At 43.3% G+C, this 19,377-nt stretch overlaps 1 protein-coding gene across 17 annotated transcripts in view; it reads right to left on the bottom strand.

Annotated features, from left to right (window-relative positions):
• Positions 1–19,377, bottom strand: part of Dys (Dystrophin) — a 131,225-nt gene that overhangs the window by 65,847 nt on the left and 46,001 nt on the right. The window contains exon 1 of one of the 17 annotated variants that reach the window (XM_070281407.1): positions 3,661–6,391. The exons of 15 other annotated variants lie outside the window; for them this stretch is intronic. In XM_070281407.1, coding sequence (XP_070137508.1) covers positions 3,661–6,258 — 2,598 coding nt within the window. In that variant the 5' untranslated portion in view covers positions 6,259–6,391. Of the gene's footprint in view, positions 1–3,660; positions 6,392–19,377 lie in introns of those variants that run through there. One more of the 17 variants, XM_017233085.3, reaches the window with a different exon arrangement.

Below are 19,377 nucleotides of genomic sequence, written 5' to 3'. Positions count from 1 at the left end.
TTTTCTCCCTTGGTGTTGGTGTTGGTGTTGAGTGGCCGAAAAGGGAAGCAGCTGACATATTTCCATGGCTCCGTGGACCAGTGCCCTGATCCCAGGTCCTGGTAAACTTTTGCAATTAATCAAGATAGGCTGGCCACCAGCGAAATGAACATCGCAATTTACATGCCCCACCATATGGCAAGCGTTTGCCCTCTCGCTCTATACCATACCTGGGATTTATCCTCCCTTTTTCTCTGCTTATGCCCCCCTTTGGGGAGAATCCTAGGTGGATGCGTGTGTGCGGGCGACAAAGATTAATAATAATAACTGCGACTAGCCCAGCGGTTGGTCAGCTAGTGGCATAATCATGATTTATGACATGCAATTAATAAGCGACATGGCCCTAGAGGCGGGACAGGGCGAAAGGGGCGTGGTGGGCCAACAAGGCGTTGAGCCTCCAATTGAAAGCCGTTGACAATGCCACAGCCGCCATTACCCCGGCTCCATTTGGTTCACCTGAGCCCTGGTTTTGGCGCTTGACAATTGCAATTATTTTAAGCACGCACTTTGATGGTTGCTTTTGTGGTTTTTAATCAAAACGTGTAAAGTTTACACTGCACTTCAAATTTTAAATAAAAAAAGTATAAAGAATACTTAAAATATAAACATTAAAAAATGCCCAATTTTTATACCCTTGCAGAGGGTATTATAATTTTGTCCAAAAGTGTGCAACGCAGTGAAGGAGACATCTCCGACCCTATAAAGTATATATATTCTTGATCAGGATCACCTCCTGAGTTGATATGAGCATGTCCGTCTGTCCGTCTGTCCGTCTGTCCGTCTGTCCGTCTGTCTGTCTGTCTGTCTGTCCGTTTCTACGCGAACTAGTCTCTCAGTTTTAAAGCTATCGACTTGAAACTTTGCACACACCCTTCTTTCCTTTGCACGCAGTATATAAGTCGGAACGACCGGGATCGGCCGACTATATCCTATAGCTGCCATATAACTGATTGATCGGAAATGGTATAACTTTGGTGTTTTTGGCAAAACAATGCGACGTGCCAAATTTCATAAGGATCGGCCGACTATATTCTATAGCTGTCATATAAATGAACGATCGGAAATGACCCAACTTTCGTGTTTTTGAAGATAGAATGCTGGAATTTAATACAGATTCTATTTTTGGTCAGTTAATCCAACCTACCAAACTTCATAAGGATCGGCCGACTATATCCTATAGCTGCCATATAACTGAAAGATCGGAATTGACCCAACTTTTGTGTTTTTGAAGATAGAAAGCTGGAATTTGGTACAGATTCTATTTTTGGTCAGTTCATCCAACCTACCAAATTTCATAAGGATCGGCCAACTAAATCCGATGGTTGCGATATGTATCCGGTTTTAACTGCAAGGGTATATCAACTTCGGCTTCGCCCGAAGTTAGCTTTCCTTTCTTGTTTTTTTTAAATTTTTATGCTTTAAGTTCAGTATTTTCCCTTAAACCTAGCCTTAAAATATTTTTTTTTTATCCTAAAACCCGATACACCCCAAACATTACCCGTTTAAATTACAATTTTAGCCAAACAATTTGAGCCACTACAAATTGGCTTATCGCTGACCATGTTGTGCAGTGTAATTAACCGCAATGTCCGTTCCAGTAATTAAAAAGTTATTTTTTGGGTTTTCACGCCTCGACCAGCAACGCAAACACATCCAAACCCAGCCAATAATAACACCCGCACACGCCCCACAGAATGCAAATAAATGCACACAATACACATTAAAGGCCACAAAATTGCATTTGTTAATTGCGCCGGGGCTAAAAGTGAATTCCGTGTCCTGCCGAGGGAGTCCTGCCGGTTCGCTTTTGTCCTGGGGAGCTAATTAAAATAAATGTCACTCGGCCATGGCTGTCAATAGTCGAATGGCCATCGCGTTAATATTGCACTTCATTTACTAAACAAAATTCGTACAGAGGGCTGCTGCAAGTGTTGCTGAATTAATTATTTTATAATGCAAATTGTGAATTGTTGTGTGTGGGGGTATGGATATGTGTGTAAATGCAATTACTCTAGTTCTTTGGGATTGTTTGCAATTGCATTATGTGTAGCATACTTTTCAGCAGCGCATTCCGTGTCACTCCTGGCATGAAACTTTCATTGTTGTGTTAACAAAGTTGCAGCATAATTGTCCCAAATATAATATGCAGTTTCTGAATGGGAGATGGTTTAGCCAAAAATGTTGTCGTGATATTGCAATTTAAATTGCTGAATTTAATTTCAAAATCAGAATTGCAATATAAGATGCAAATTGGCAGTTTCCATATCAGGTTGAATCAGCTAATTGGGGGAAATAAGCTTCCTGCATTTAATTCAGATGCTTGACTTTGATAAAACCCAGAAGTAATTTTTCTTGAAATTAAGGAGGTTTAAGGAAAGTATTTAGAGGCAATAATATTTAATGAAAGGGTTTATAGGTGAGGTTGGATTTTACTATTCCAATTGTAATATTGTCCTAAATATTGCATGCCACTGTGGATGACAGCTTTGCTTTGGGAGCTCCTCAGGGGGCACATACTCGTATAAACTCAATTTCAACATTTCATGCATCCCAAAGGACTCGAGCGAATTCAACACGTTCGCTCACACATACACACACAGGGGGAAACCACATAAATTTAAATTAGGCCCAAACCCAGCAAATGAGCGATAAGCCCGGACCGAGATCTTCGGGCCAGACAAAGCCCACAATTAGAACTAGTTCCCATTTGTCATTAGCCATATTGTTTTATGTCGGATGGAGAATGACACAGCCGAACCTGCCAGGACTCCGAAAAGGTGTTATTATGACGGCACACATTTCCGCATCGACCTCTCTGGAGGCCTGATTTATTTACCATATCAACTACCAGGACTCTGACAGGCTGCGACCTGGCCTGCGAAAGCTAGTTGTCGGTGAAGGAAGCCATGATATGCTCAGTGATTATCAACATTGGCAAATTTTGGAATCCCGACTCGTCTCGGCTGATTACTTTCCTGCCACAAAGTGTGCGTGTGTCAAGTTTTATGGCCTCTATGCCACACAGCAGCTCCAAGAAATTGTTGATTAAAATTTAAATTTCGGCTTGGCCGAGATTAGTTTACTTGCTCAACCAAATGACTTTGTAGTTTATTAAAATTAATTGGCTCTGAGCAAATTTTGTGAAAATTGATGGAAATTGATCCATGGCCCCTTCGCCCTCGTGCGTTTAACTTTCTGGGTCATTAACTGATTTGATGGCTTTTGGCAGCGAAAACTGTCTAGGGTGGGGGACCTTTGGCTAGCAGGAGATAAGCGCATTGACCCGCCCGGTCATTTCGATGATGATGAATTATGTAAGCCAATAAAAAGCTATCTGATGTGCATGTGCCCTTTGTACGCCTACTCTGGATGGGGGGGAGGTGCTTAAATTTATTCCCAAGCATGCTTGACTTACTCATTTAATTTCGCATTCAGCAGGACAAAAATGGTACATACCTGGAAAAGGAAATGAGAATTTTAAATTTGATTTAATAAATATGTATGTATAAACTGGGAGTGGGGTATAAATCGTGGAAAAATTTTAAAATAACACCAGCTGCTGACACTGCGCATGCTTTCAATTAAGGAAAATGAATATATTATATCCAGCTCAATCCTTACCTGACTCAGTCGATCCTGACTATCAATAATATCGATAAACAACCGCATTCGATCGTCGAGTATCTGGAACCCGTTCCGTGGCTGTAGCAGTAGATTCTGCACCGCCTCCCGGATACTACCCGGAGTCGTGCTGCAAGAGCTGCTGTCGTCGCTGGTGAATCCGTTCTGGAACTGTTGCTGCTGCTGCTGGTGGTTGGGCAGGTGCTGCTGGTGCATCTGCTGCTGCTGCTGTTGGAGCTTCAATTGCATCGAGTGCTGCCTCAGAGCATCGGAGCACTTGCGCAAATAGTCGTAGGAACCTTTCGATTTGTACTTGTCGGCCATGGCCTGAAAACTGTCCAGGATCTCGTTGAAGTCGGTGATCATCGGGGCAGTCGAGGGCGTAGTGGTGGCACTTGAGGGCGTGGTCACCGAGCCCAGGGAGCTGTTCGACTTGCTCATCACCATCTGCTGGAGTTTCGGGGAGGTGCTGTACGGCGAGGTGGTGATGACCCTTAGTTCCGTGGTCAGCGAACTGTTTCCGTTGGAGGCCAAGGTCTTGAGACTGTGACTACTGGACGAGCTGGGCACCGCTTTGCTGGGACTCAGGGCCTGCAGGTCCTCGCTCATCAGCCGCAGATTGTCGGAGATCTGATGGAAGCTCTCCGAGGTGACCAGGGAGTGTTCCCGCTGCTCCAGCTTTCCGTTCGAAGTGCTGGGTAAAATACTGCTCTTTGGTCGCCGCCGGGTGGGCAGACCATTCGATTGTCCGTTGGCTAGTCCCGATCCTGCCACCGACCCTGGCGCTACTCCTCCTCCCGGAGTGCCCGAGGTCACATCCGGCATTTGCAGAGGTTTCGATATAAACGAGTCTAACGTCTGCGAACTAGTCATCTTTGGCTTGTCTACGTTTTCAGGAATTTTATTGGCCCTGATGGCGTCCAGAAACTGACGCAGCTGATCCGAAGGTGTGGGCGCGGCTTCCGGTTCCGGTTTAACCGGCGGAGCTGCCGGAGGACCGCTCTGCACCTCGGCGCTGTTCCTCTTCATGGTGGCAGTGGGCTTCAGCACATCCTCGGGCATGTGTTGCTGGTACTCCTGCCGCATGCTGCTCCTGATGTTGTCCAGAAAGAGCCTCAACTGATTGGAGGGAGTTTGGGCCTCATTGGCCTGACTTGTCGAGAGGGAAGCTAGCGATTTGCTAACGATTTCGGGGGATATCATATTTGGCTGAAAGTTATTATTGTTGTTGGTGCCGGCGGAGCTACTGTTGCAACTGGTGGGCGTGAGGAGGTTGAGATTCGTTTGGCTCTGCTTGGCCAGTTGCTGCTGCCTCTTGAGCTCCGAAAGCAGCTTTGCCTGCTCCGAGTACTTTCTCACACTTTCTGTAATAGTTCTCAGTTGCTCCGAATAGGCCCTCAGCTGGTGCTCCAAGTAAGCCTGATCCGGGGCAGGAGCGGCGTAGCTCAGGGGCCTGGCTTGTTCCGCCTTGGGCCCGTTTTCCGTCTCCTGCCCGCCGTGGAAACTAATGGAGTGACGCATTGTGTTCACCTGACTTCCTGCCGGACTCATCAGCATATTGTCCGCACTGTTGCTTTTCTTGGGACTCTTCTGGCGGCCCAAGGTGCCATTGTTGTTGCCACTGTTGCCGTTGGCGAAGCGTCTCAGGGGTATGGGTGGTGCCTCGGATTGCAGGCCTCCATTAAAGCGATCCAAGCTCCGCGGCCTTTGAGTGCCATTCCCGTTGACCTGGCCATTTAGACCCGCCTGTTGCTGTTGTTGCTGCTGCTGTTGCAGTGGTGGCCTGGGAGTGCTCTGCGATCTGCGAGGCACCACTGGGGCCACTGCGGGCTTTCTGTGCAACGGAACTGGTGGTGCAGGCTGACCATTTGTAGGACTCTGCCTATACTGTTGCAACAATGCGGCGTATATCGACTCCTTGTCGCCGCCGTTGGCATTAGCTGTAGCTGCCGTGACGGCATTTCGCAGTTGTTGCTGCTGCCGCGATAGTTGCAGCAACCGCTGCTGCTGCTGGGCGTTGTAATCCACAAAACTGGAGGCCGGTGCCCCGCCCACCGCAATGCTGTGGGGCCGTTGCTTCAGCCCCCTTAGCCTTGATGGCTCCGCATACTCCGGCATCTCATAGTTTCCGGAATTAGCGGAACTAGTTACTGTTGCAGCCCCAGTGGATGTTGCCACCGGCAAACAGGGGGCCGTCTGCTCCGTGGGCGAGGGACTGTTTAGAAAGGGATTGTTGCCTTTCAAAGCGATCGGCTGAGCAGCTCCTGGCAGTCCTGCGCTGGGCAGCATGCTGGTCAGTTGAGGCGGCGGACCGGGAGAACTTTGCAACACTTGTTGCGGATGCTGATGCTGCTGTTGGTGCTGCTGCGTGCTGCCGGGATACAGGAGCGATTCGCTGATATGCAGGTCAAGCTCGTGGGCGTTGGGCTTTGCGTATATCGGATTGGGTCGCGCGGGGGGCGTGGCTGCTGCCGGGTAGCCGGTGATGCGGAAACCATTCATAGTAGTTGCTGACTGATGCGGCAATTGTTGTTGCTGATGTTGCTGGTTCTGTTGCTGTTGCTGTTGGGCACTCTTTGCCGTTATTGTCGTGGTCATGGCGCAATTTTCGGTTTCTTTCTTTTCTCGGCCATGAATTGTTCGTAAGCCAATCAAACTATCAATCAATCAATCAATCACTCAGTCGTTTTTGTTTCTTTAAATTCTTGTCATTCACAGTAATTGCACTTCGAGGGCAATTAGTGAAGATTCTTTTGAAAGTTCACTGAATATTTAAGTAATGCATTAAGAGATTAATAAAGGCTCTTGAATTTGTATTATTTATTGTCCTTTTGATTTAATATCTTTGAATTTTTATCCGATTTATTGATTTGTAAGATGTGGAAAGCGTTTCAATAGAGGTCTTTCATTTCAATGACAAACTTAAGTCCCTAGAGCATATATTAACATCAATAATACCCTCAGCTTTTGCCCTGCGAGTCGTCAGGTAATTCCTTCGCATAAGCTGAGGACATTTGTATGCTAATTGGATCGACAAGACTCAACCAAATACTATATATTTTGCATGGAAATAATAACCGAGCAATTTGTTCAATACAAACGCAGAGGATTTGGATGCAAATGCAATTGCCATTCGGTATTAACTGGAAGTAAGCCTGGCCAATAGCAACCGTAATACCTCAAGGTACATACATGCACCGGAAAAGGGAAAGCGTGGATGTTGTGGCCGAAATTTCCAGCCAGGAGTTCCAAACGGAAAATGTTCGGAACTTGAGTTTCAGTTGCGGCTGCTTTGACAAAACTATTTATGACAATGTGTGCGTTAAGGGACCACCACATTCCCCAGTCCCTTTCCAGTTTTCCGAGAGTTTAAAACAAAGGAATGGAAAACATTTAGAAGCTTTAGAGCGTAAATACGCCCATAAAGGGCATGAAGCGACAATGATCCCCGGGAAGGGATTCGTGCGGTTGTGTGGCTTGGAACTCTGAATAAACATAAATATTTAATAAAAAATGCGCATAAATTATAAAACACAAATTCGAGCTAAAATAAGAAAGCAAACAAATGAATGTGGCCGGTGGGAAAATGGCGGATAGGATGCCACGAGGATGAGGACGAAACAAGCCATGTGGGAAATACGCGCGAACATGTAACAAAATGCACACATGAATATGGATATATAAAGAGCGAAAAGGCAATAAGGACTCAGGGAGAGAGAGTCGCAGGACGTGGGTTACATGTGCCAAGTAGGTGGATTAATTTACCCAACTGACTGTATTTGCACTGACCGAAAATGGAGGTGAGTCCTACTCTTGAGGGCCCCCATTTCATTTCTCAACAAAACTAAAATAAACATAAACTATTTTAATTAATTTCACACGGAGTATAATATAGTTCAGTGCAACTCAGTAAACATTGTCAGCCCCAAGACAAATATGTATGTACTCCATCGTTTAATTCGTTTAATGCACATTCCAATCAATTAAAATCCGAGTGTTATTTGACAACGATTCAATTAGAACTCTGTTGTTATAACTATCACTTTCAGGCTGGAATGCCACCAGGTATGTGCATTGCTTGAAATTTAGGGCAAATTAGTTTGCTAATGTGCGAAATAATTTAGAAATTAAGGCAAACAGGCTCGAGTATTTTTCGAGCTGTGTAAACAGAGAGAAGAAGCTGCCGGATGGCCCGTGATGCACTTTGTCAACTCGTCATGCTCTACGTGCTCGGCTGTCTAAAGCCAGGACCTAGGGATTCCATTCTCCGTCCCGCTTTTGTGGTTTATGACTGCCTCTGTGCGGAACAGGGAGGGGCACTCGGTGAGTGTGTCAGTGTGCTAAGACAGCAAAGGATTCAGGGGGGAGAGGGCGGCAGATGGCAAAAGTAACTTGTATCAACACTTTAGCACATGCACAGCCAACTGAAGAGACCCACTTTCCACTTACAAAGAAACACTGCGAGAAACTGAGAGTCTAAGACTATCCAGCTCAGACCAGTTCTTGTATTACGACTTCTTTTAACTTGGTAACCCTTTAAAGGCTCAGTGCAACTACACCTGCTGACCCTTTTGGAGCATTGCACCCTGCACTAACACAAGGCCCAAACCGGCTTACAAATGCCAGCCATCGTCTTGACATATTTGGGTTAGACTCGCCTGCTCTCGCTCATTAGGAATTCCAACTAAAATCCTAGCAGAGTCTCAGTCTCAGTCTCAGTCGGAGATCCTGTGCGTTTCTCTGCTAATGAACATAACTCTGAAAAGCTATGTAGCTAGCAACGGCTGACAGACAGCTGAGAAGTTTTCGGTTTGTTTGTGTAAGTTTTAAATTAATGACAGCATATTTACTTGCGGTCCAAGAAAGGGGAGAGCACAGCTGGGCCGGGCTGACCAGAGCAACTTGAAAATAGATTAACAAAAATTAATGTTATGCTCGGTTTCCAGCTCTCTGAAGCGGAATCAGGTCCTGGGCCCTGGAAATTAAATAAGATGTCCTGTCACTGTCACGAACTCTGTGTTTGTTTGCCGTTTGCCTGTCTTTGGTTGTCTGTTTGTATGTGGCTTCCTGATGAATCTCCCCGCCGGCTCCTTGGTCCTTATCTCCCCCCCTGTCGTGGCAGGAATTTGATTTAATTTGCGGCAGCTTCAGCCAGGGTCTTGAGCTAGGACTCTGAGATTCTATCGTGGCGGTGCCATCATTTGTTTGCATTGTTGTTCGTGGCTGCTTTAGAAAGCGAGTTCTAAGACTGCAAAGACAAATAGCCCCCGGAAAGCCTTTAAAGACTCCAAACCAATTGTTCAAGTCGCGAAAATTTTGCCCATTTCATAGTATTTCATATAATAGTTCCTTAATAATTAAAATTTCAATTTCCTAACCGCAATTTTCGCTAATAACACACGCCATAAATTAATTAAAAGACAACAAATTAGCAGACAGACAACTGCCGGCCATTCGTGGGTTTTCAATTAGTGCAGAAACCTAATCAAGGAAGGAGAAACCATATCTGACCGCAAGGCGGTGGCTCTATGTAAAAGGATAAATGGCAGTATTGGCCAAAGGATAAAATGAAACAGAAACCAAATCCGCAAAGCCAAGGAAAATATAATTTCGAAAAAACAGCAATAGACTGAGTGGCAGTGCTGGAGGGACTGGAGGAATAAAAAACAAAACCGAAGCCTCGGCATTCAAAAGTGAAAAGCTGCCCGGGTAACAAAAGCAAACATGGATAACAAATGAACAGGAGATGGGGGCTACCAGCTGGCAGAAAGGACTGCCAGCTGGCGAAGGCGAAAGGACTCCTCGGGTACCGGGTACTGTTGTACTACACGCCAAGGGCCAGGCTCAAACACTAAACAAATAGACATGATAAATTAAAAAAGCAGAAAGCAAAGCAGCACGGGCTGGAAAAAAGGAATGAAAAGCAAATAACGCGACGCGTTGCACGCAAAGCTCAAGAAAAGATTACAGCAGCTCCGGCCCGCCTCCGACAAGAACGGGGCGTGGCAGCAGCGACGGTGGTCGATGTGTGTTAAGTGGCATGCCCCAAAGGCGTCAAGAGGCACGCAGGATAAATAACAAAACGACGCTGATACAAGCCGAAGCGAATCCCAGGAATAGTGCTGGAGAAAGGAGGGGGAAAGGATCAGGAAAGGTTAGGGGCTAAAGGCGGAGGGCGGATAGGCGTGGCCGCTGACGGGGGGCGGGCCTGTTGGGTTAAGCCCTCCAGCAGGTGTTGGCGCTTTTGAAATGTCAGCGATTTTCAATTTGCATACTAGCTTCAATCCTTAAATCCATTCTGTCTGCCAGGGTTGACAAGTGCCAATAAAACTATCAGGACTTAAATATTTTTCATAATATTGAAAAGAGAAAAAATATTCTGAAGAAAAGTAATTCTGTTTTTTCAAAGCTTAAACAAACACGTGGATTGGCTTGCATTTACAAGCCACCTGACAACCCTGTTGGCTTGGCAATTTATCAACACGACACCTTCTGGCCAATAGACATTGCCAACATGGCTAATACTAACAAACCCTTGGCCAGCCCCGACATCCTGCTACATATACATACATACATACAGCCATGCAAACACCTTGCAAATACGCAACCAAGTGAGAAATGAAGACGAGTTAGTTAAAAAGGAGACAGGGATAGTAGGGGCCGAACGGGGAAAAGGACGAAAAGGATAAGGGATAAAGGAGCAGGGGCCAGAGATAAGCCCGCTGCAGCCACCTCTAGCCATCTGGAGAGCCTTCGACGTGGGCGGAGACAAGGAGAGCGACAGCATAAATCAGGATACCAAGAGAGTAAGACAGACAGAGACTGAAACAGCGAGAGAAGGGGAGAACGATAAAGGACCAAACTGGCCAAGGAAACCGTTCTGGAGCCAAACGGCAACACTAATTGAAAAGCAAGGTAGAATTAATGGCTAGGGAAATGTAAGCGCCCCATAAACTTTTTCCCAGCAAGAACCATGAAAAACCCGGGGCCAAAGAAAAAGAAAATTCCGAACTAGAACGTAACGGTACTTAAGTTAGCCAATTTGGAGACCACCGCATAGCCCCCTTCTCACTCACACTCAGTCTCTGTCTCTGTCGCTCTTTTCACCACACGAATAAGCACGGAAATTAGTTTTTTCGGTTAGACAATTTTATTAACAATTAATTGAAATAACCAAACAAGCAACAAATGAGCTGCCACAGGCAATATTAAGGGTGTACAGTGCGAGAAGTCACTATAAGGATAATTAAGGATAATAAAAAGAGGGAGTTAAATGATATATTCAATAGAAAATGTTTGAAAGAAAAACTGATTCAAATCCTGTCAGTTGACAAAATGGCAGATTGTGTTAAAAAAAGTGTTGCCTAACAATTGTATTGTTAACCCTTAAATGTTGGCTTTGGAGACTTTTCGCTTTACAACACTGAATATTACCGGAAATAACCTTAAAGACTATTGTATTATTGTATCATGGATTTAAGTATTAAAATCTTCATTATTATTAACAACAAGAAAGGAAAGCTAACTTCGGGCGGAGCCGAAGTTTATATACCCTTGCAGTTAAAACCGGATATATATCGCAAACATCGGATATAGTTGGCCGATCCTTATGGGAATAGGAATATATAATCCAATTTATTACAATACAAAATCTAAAAAAAGTCCCAAACTTCTATCTTCAAAAATACGAAAGTTGATATTTCTACCAAATACCATTTCCGATCGTTCAGTTATATGGCAGCTATGGGATATAGTCGGCCGATCCTAATGAAATTTGGTAGGTTGGATCAACTGACCAAGAATTAAATCTGTACTAAGTTCCAGCTTTCTATCTTCAAAAACACGAAAGTTGGGTCATTTCCGATCGTTCAGTTATATGGCAGCTATAGGATATAGTCGGCCGATCCTTATGAAATTTGGCATGTCGTATTATTTTGCCAAAAATAGCTCTCATGTCAAATTTGAACTCTCTAACTCTACAAACACCAAAGTTATACCATTTCCGATCAATCAGTTATATGGCAGCTATAGGATATAGTCGGCCGATCCGGGCCGTTCCGACTTATATACTGCGTGCAAAGGAAAGAAGGGTGTGTGCAAAGTTTCAAGACGATAGCTTTAAAACTGAGAGACTAGTTCGCGTAGAAACAGACAGACAGACGGACAGACGGACAGACGGACATGCTCATATCAACTCAGGAGGTGATCCTGATCAAGAATATATATACTTTATAGGGTCGGAGATGTCTCCTTCACTGCGTTGCACACTTTTGACCAAAATTATAATACCCTCTGCAAGGGTATAAATATATAATATTATAATTTACTGCTAAGAATCTATCACCCACCTCTTAATATACTTTTCTGAATCGCACTGTATCACGCTTAAGAATTAACACCCATTTAAGCCAGTTAATAACACAATCAAGATTCCTGGACGGAGAAGGGCCCCAACCTAGACTGGCGGCTCCCCGGCACTCCACTAAAAACTTTTAATCCGCTAAAAGCTAGAAGAAGTAGGATTATAGGCTCTGGGCATGCCATTGATATGCTTGTTCCACCGTGGATGGTCTTTGTGGGCTCGGGGTTCCATGTGCGTATATGTACGTTTTATGATGATGAAGGTGTGAAAATGGAAAAGGTGTGTGGGTTATAAAACAAACTTTTAGCGGAAGTTATAAATAAGAAATAAAGGAGCCGAATTGAGTGAAACGAGTCTTAAAGTTGGCCAATACTTCAACCAAAACCAAATAATTTAAGCCAGCCTCCTCTATAAATACTGTTTTAAACATAAATTCTTAGCTAGATAATTCAAAAGCCTATCCTCAGGGCAGACAAAATGAAATATCGTATGCGTACGGCCAAGATATGACAATTAGGTTTGAGTGCTTCGCAGTTGTCTCGAAAATATATAATAATCGTCTGGATAATGACTCAAGTTCAAAAGAACGATAACCAAATTTAAAGGCCATTCGAAGCCTTTTCCGTTCTTAAAGGTCGCTCGTATTTATTTATTTATGCGACGGTTTCCTTTGCCTTCCGGCTGGACATTAAAACTCGATTATTTCGATAATAAAAGTTGAGCAACGAACGTGCATCGGAAGCAAATGGTTAAATTCTAAACTTTAAGAATAAAGCGAGGAATTTCTGAAGAGAAGAAACATTAAAAATGGAATTATCGAAACTTGAACTATTTATGAGGGAACAAACACCTAATTGAAAGGAGTTGGCCAGACGAAGGACGAAGATTCCATTAATTTCGGCATAATGGAAATGCCCGAAAAACTTTCGTCTTGCCATTTCAATTTTCGTCGTTTTCCCGGAATTTTTACGCTGCCGTTGTTGGCGTTGGGAAACTTATTGCTTTCGCAAATAAAATCACAATAAACTAATTGAATTCAGCAAATCGTTTGCCGGCAAAGGCGAAGTGGAATGCGGAGTGGATGGAAGCTGTGCGCGAAATTAATTCAATTGACTAACAATAATAATTTGCACAATAAAAACGGCAACAATTGAATGAAGCAGAGGCGAAACTTGCCTCGAAATTTAATCACACGACTAGGGTTCCACACTCCCTTTCCCTACTGGCGAGCAGCTGCTACGTGCTATTCTCGAATATCCTGTTCGCCGCTCCTGCTACTAATGGGCAAGGCAAAAGTTTTGCTCACTTGTTTTCACAGAATTAATGAATTTGTTATGCAAAATCAGCAACTAACAGGAAAAGAAAATGCCAACAATAACTTAGTAAAAAGACAAACAACAATGTGACGCAAACAATAAAGGGTTTTAAGGATAGAGATGTGACAGATGAGAACTTGTATCGTTATATTTATGTAACCTAACCTAGCAGTACTTGAAGAGCATTAAAATTAAATTTAGTCGCTTAACATGAAGCGTTCGTTCAACCCGGCGTATACGCAATATCCGAGGAAAACCACTTCAGCAAGCATATAACGACAAGTTTCCTTACAGATCCTTTTTTCGGTTTGGTTTCACTGCTCTTCGCAAATAATCTCGGGCACGTTTTCTTGCTAACTGCTTACAAGTCCGGTTCGGTATTATTCCCTCTCCACTCGCCATTCCCCGGCACATTTCATTTTTATACGGCAACAATGCCGGCTCCTTGTACAACACTTACACTTAAATCCCAATTCGTTTCGGGTGCAGGAATCACAGCTCAGATATCGGCTACAAGGATGTGGCGGGGAGCACTTACTTAACATGCATGTATGGATATTTTATTGATACGCAACTGTGAGTGCCGCTGGGCGATTGGACGGAAGGATGGGAAAGGACTCTGACTTGGAGATCGAGTGTGGCATTGGGGGGAGTGGGAAATAAAAATGAAAATGTGTTGCGAGGCCTTTAATGCGTTTCGCAAGCATTTTGGGTTCTTGCCTCGAGGAGTCCTACGCACAAACTCTGTTACTGGCGTACACAAAAGTGGAATGGCCCAATAAATGGCCATTGGCCAAGGACCAAGAATGGGAAAACACTCGTAAGGATTCTGCTGCAGTCATCTGGGGACCACAGCCGGCAAGTCACATGGAAAACTCTTTGAGTTTCCACTCTCATATTACAGGTTTCCAACCCCATTTACAATAGGTGGGAAAAACTCAGCAGTAACTGAAAGTAACCGACAATTTCCATGTATATATATTTCAAAATTCAATAGCCTTTTAGGAACTATTAAAATTATATTTTATTCTTCATTGAAGCCCATTTTTGGTATATATATAGTATCCAGCAAGCGTATCTACAATTCAGCAGTGACTGACCATAACCTTTTTTGCCACTTCTACCAATTTGCTCATCTCGTACGTCAAGAGTGTTCATTCATCTTCCTTCGCCGGGATTTCGCTACCAGACCGGCAACAACAATCAATAAAATTGAAGATTTGCCTTTTTCGCTCAGCCACACAAAAGTCATGCCAGATGCTACCCGGCTTCATCCTCCTTTATATATCGGTTCGAACATCGAATATATATAGAAGCGAGTGAAAGAGGGACAGGCTGTCAGGGAATTTGCAAATGCCGACTGATTAATGACGCAATAATTGTTGGCACACGCAGACCGTCCAAAATGTATTTAAGTTTCTGTTCTGTTTTCGGTTTTCGCCCAAAAGGCAAACAACGTGTTAAAAAATTGACTTTTGTGATGCCATTGGCAAAAGGGGATCAATAGCAGCTCGTTGTTTGGACCATTTGATAGGATTATTATCGTGTTCTTAGCCCTTTTGGCATTTGATTTTGTGGAAAGCTTTCAAGACACCCCAAAGTTCCATTTCGTTACGTTCAATTTACCAAATTGCTTGAGTGGTGAGTGAAAATTTCAACTACTTTCCCCATTGTGTTTTCTATTAGCGCATCGAAGTGTTTGGGGCTGGAAAATGTTGGGGGCCTGAGTCGAGCCCCTTAATGATGATTTATATTTTGAGCCTCGGACGGGTTGGTTAATTAGGCCAGTTAAGCTACTGTGGTTTTTGGCCATCAAATGAATTTCAATTTCGGCAATGATAACTGGCACTTTAAATGGTTTTCTGATTGAAACTCATTGATGTGCGTTCCAGATAATGATCTAAGAAATATTTATTTGGAGTAGGGTTCTGGGTCATTGGTTCATTGAATTGAAAATAAACTGATTGCAGTGTGCAATGCATTCCAAATAAAGTCATTTAAATGTGGTTCTGTTTCTAGGATACAGTAATCGTTCATTTCTCACTCTATTATACATGACTCTACGAAATGATGCCATCAAGAGCTTAGCCAGCTATCCCCAGAAATCCCTTCAGGACATGGGATCCCCGAAGCTCATTTGTGTGTACTGCCACATAGTATAATCGCAGGCAGCACAAACAAAGCATAATTAGCAAAAGAAAGGGATAAAGGGATCCAGTCCTCGGAAGGTGTTGAAAATTATGCATAAGAGAGAAAACGGAAACGAAGTACAAATTTCCTAGCTACTACGATTTATGTTGGCCGGAGATCCCAAAGGATATCTTCCGAGAATACTGCAGGTGATGCCGGTTGCCAGGCGCGCTAATTTGTTAAGCTCGCTTACACGTTGGAACCAGGACCGAGACCACCCCACCTTGGGTGAGATCCTGGAAAAGGCTTTTGCGGTATTATCATTAGAATTTAAATTGCCTTTTGCCGTAGTCGCTGATGCTGTTGCCTGCGACTGCGTCGTTAAGGTAAGGGCAAATAATTTGTGGCGCCACCGCTGGCATATTTTTTATGAGCTTATTTACCCTTCCGACCGACTCCCTAATTTAAGCGCCTTTTCTTTAAGCTCTTTTATCTAACTGAATATTTAATTAACCGCACAACAAGCCACCGACGACGACGAAAAAGTGAAAACTGTGAAAATGTGTACTGGGAACTAACAAAAAATATATACAGCAAAGAATTAGGTTAAGCCAACTACAACCTGCAGCCAAAATATTATCCCAGTCGGAGGAAAAGTTTTCTTTCCCGACAAAATCAAAGGGAGAACTTTCGCTTCGGCCTGCTCCATTCATCTCTCTCTGGGTTGGATTTTTAAGCCATTTTTATCTTATTTAACTTTTATTATCTTGGAGCTTGATAAGGCTTATCTGGCATGTGTTTTGTATGGTGGGCCGCTGGCTTTTGTTGCTGTTGCTGCAGTTGGCATTTCAGAATAGTTGTGAACTTTATCAACACGACGAGGCACAATGGCTCAGATCGGTATTAGCCCTCACCACATTCTGTGGTTGGCATGGCATCATCCAGCCATCACCACCCACGCACCACCCATACCTTTAGCCCTCAGCCACCCAACCGCATGTCGCTTATAATTTGCTGTAACTATCTAGCCCACTGCTAACTGACATTTTTGGCTTTTGCGGTTTGCTTTTTTTTCGACCCGTGCCACTTTTAGGCTAATTGGCCAGCGACAAACACGTCAGAAAATGTTGAATATTATTTCAAGATTTATTTATGTCGCTGCGGGCCAGATGACATTGAAATCTTGATGTAGATTTATTATCTTTTATGTGGTTCCTTCTGTTCCAATTTTGCAGTTCGTCTGGAATATATTTTTGTTTACAAATTCCATAATTTATGTTTTCGTTTCTGGTATTTCTGATTGACAATTGTGTGCTGGCCAAAAATATTTTGTGGTTCCAACACTCACTCATATTCAAACTAAAAATGGTATTTTCTTCAAAGTAAATATGCTCTTTTGACATTCCAAAAATGAGCAGTCTAATTCTGAAACCTCAATTTGAAATTGTAACTTAAATCTGGGCATTTTAGTGTATTTCTGTCTTTGAGGAATTTAATTTGGAGTTTTATTTCCCTGTTTTTATTGCAGTGACACAGATGCTGTCATGACATTTGCCAATTTTTAGTGAATTGTGTCGAACATTTTTCCGGCTGGACTTTGGAAAAGAATTTAGTTTCTTTTCATTTCGGATTTGCTTCTCGTTTTAACTTTTTTTTTTGTATTTTTTTTCTTTTTTCGATGCAGCTGTCGGAAGATTGTGTTGATTTATTTGATGAAATGCTTTTCTTGGTGGAGCGTCCAAGCGAAATATTGATGGAAATGCAAATTCTCGGATTGATGGCAACGGACATAAACAAATGTGCAGAGGTGATAAATTTGAATATAGAACTTCCGATAGATGCAGAGATATTCTTTTTGCTTTAAAGAAGGCTTTAACTTGATTCTTGGCTATATGATGCACGGTATTCTTCCCCTTTCAAAAAAGAATAAAAATTCTATAAATATCTCTCAACGAGTAAACCATTTTATAATTAAACTGCCCTTCAAAACAAGTTGCACAAAAGCTGTTTAAATTCCTCCCACTTGTTATCAACCCCTGCAATGATAATGCATTTTTAATATGCACATAATTCTCCTCCGTATATTTTCGTAAAAGGACAAAGATATGACAAAACCTCGGCCAGGAAAATTACAATAAAATGCCGAAGAAAAGAGTGGGCCAGGAAAGCCCAGGAGTGGGTAGGAAAGAATGGTAGGAAGCTGTGGGAAAGCAGAATAAATAACATTTAGCGTGAACGCCGAGAACATGCGAAAATGTAGTTAACATTGCAAAACAGTAACGAATGAAGTGGAAATGGAATTGAAAGCGCAACACACCAACACACTCTTGCACCCGCACAGACAAGCTGAAAGGACCTTCGCGCAAAAGTATGCAAGTCCTAGACAAAACGTCTGTGTGAGTGTGTTCAAGTGTGAGTGGTGCAAGAGTGGGGCATCTTTTGTGTTGTTGAATGTCTGTCTCTTTTTTCTGCATTTCCAGCTGCATAAAGTTCGCATTTAATTTCGTTTGTTTTTAAGTTTTTCCTTTTGGCCTCGTATTTTATTTTCCTTTTCTTTCTTTCTTTTTTTTCAAAAATATCTTCCCGCCCAGTTTTATTGCATGTTTGGCCGCGAGTTATCACACACCCTTAGAAGCGATGTAAACATGTCGCAGTGTCTGTGCGGCGTCTGCACTCCTCCATTTCCAACCTATACCCACCCACGCTCCTCCATTTTTTTCTCCTTTTTTGAGTGTTCAGCAAACAGGAAGCAGTCAGCCCAACACTGGCACAAATTAAATGCAATAACACCAGGGGAGAAACAAAGGAAAAATAACAAACAAAATGGGTGGTTAGGGGAGGGAAAAAAAAAACGAAAAACTAGAGAATACTTGTATGAACCTGGAGCTGCTGCAGCGGAAATTCCTGCCAGGATAAAGAGAAGTGGAGTCCTTTCGAAAGAGAAACCACGTCGGGGGGAAACAAAGGGGGGAACTAGTGCCACGTTCAAGCAATTACAGTCAAAGTGAAGTTGTAATCTTTGGTGGGTTCTGTGCAGATGGCAATGACAAATAACTTTATCTGCCAAACGAAAAAATAGGGAGCCCTAGAGAATGAAAATCTTTATAATTGGTAAGACTTGAAACTCAATATGAAACCTGTTCTAAGGTTAAATGAAAAACATAGCCTTAAATCCTAGAACTCTAAATATTCTGCATGTCAATCAAGAGTCATCAGTGTATCGCTGATCCGGTCGACACTCCACAGTATGCAACAGAACGTTGCAAGTTGCTTTTCGAGAGGCACTCCACAACCGACAACTCTGCGACTACAGTGCTCATCAAAAAGCAGGACACACACATCTACACACTGCGGTCATTCCTGTCCAACTGCTGATGCTGATGGCGGAAAAAAAAAAGGAAATGGGAAAAGCCAAACAGGAGCAGCCAAGCCAAGCCTCCTGGTCAATCGTCAGCGTTCAGCGTCCAAGTCAAGGGCCATTGCCTTCCCCTCTTCAAGTGGGGCATGCCCCACCCGGCCACCCAGCCTCTAGTCATATAGTCTTTGTTTTTGTTTCTGTGTAAACTTTTTTCTCTCCTATTCGCTTTGGTTTGTGCTTGTTTTCCGCCTCCCCCTCCGCCACGCCTTCTTTTTTTTGGCCACGCTTTGCGCGGAAATGTAAATTAATTGGTCTAACAAAGTGCACTTGAATTGTGCTGCGGGCATGTGTTTTCCTCCAGTTGTTGTTGTTAGTTTGCCGCTCGTGTTGTTGTTTGTTGGGCTTTTCGGGGGAGTTTTTTGATTCTGGCTGGGCGATCATTAAAGTTTCGAGAGCCCCGTAATGCAGCCAGCATACAAATTTTGAGAGTTTCCACTCCCTACGGCTGTTGACTCTTTTGACATTTTCACAATTATTTAAATGGAAATGGG

The sequence above is a fragment of the Drosophila bipectinata genome, chromosome 3R (genome assembly GCF_030179905.1).
Source record: "Drosophila bipectinata strain 14024-0381.07 chromosome 3R, DbipHiC1v2, whole genome shotgun sequence".
Classification (NCBI taxonomy): domain Eukaryota; kingdom Metazoa; phylum Arthropoda; class Insecta; order Diptera; family Drosophilidae; genus Drosophila; species Drosophila bipectinata.
This window is presented reverse-complemented; position numbering and strand designations above follow the sequence as displayed.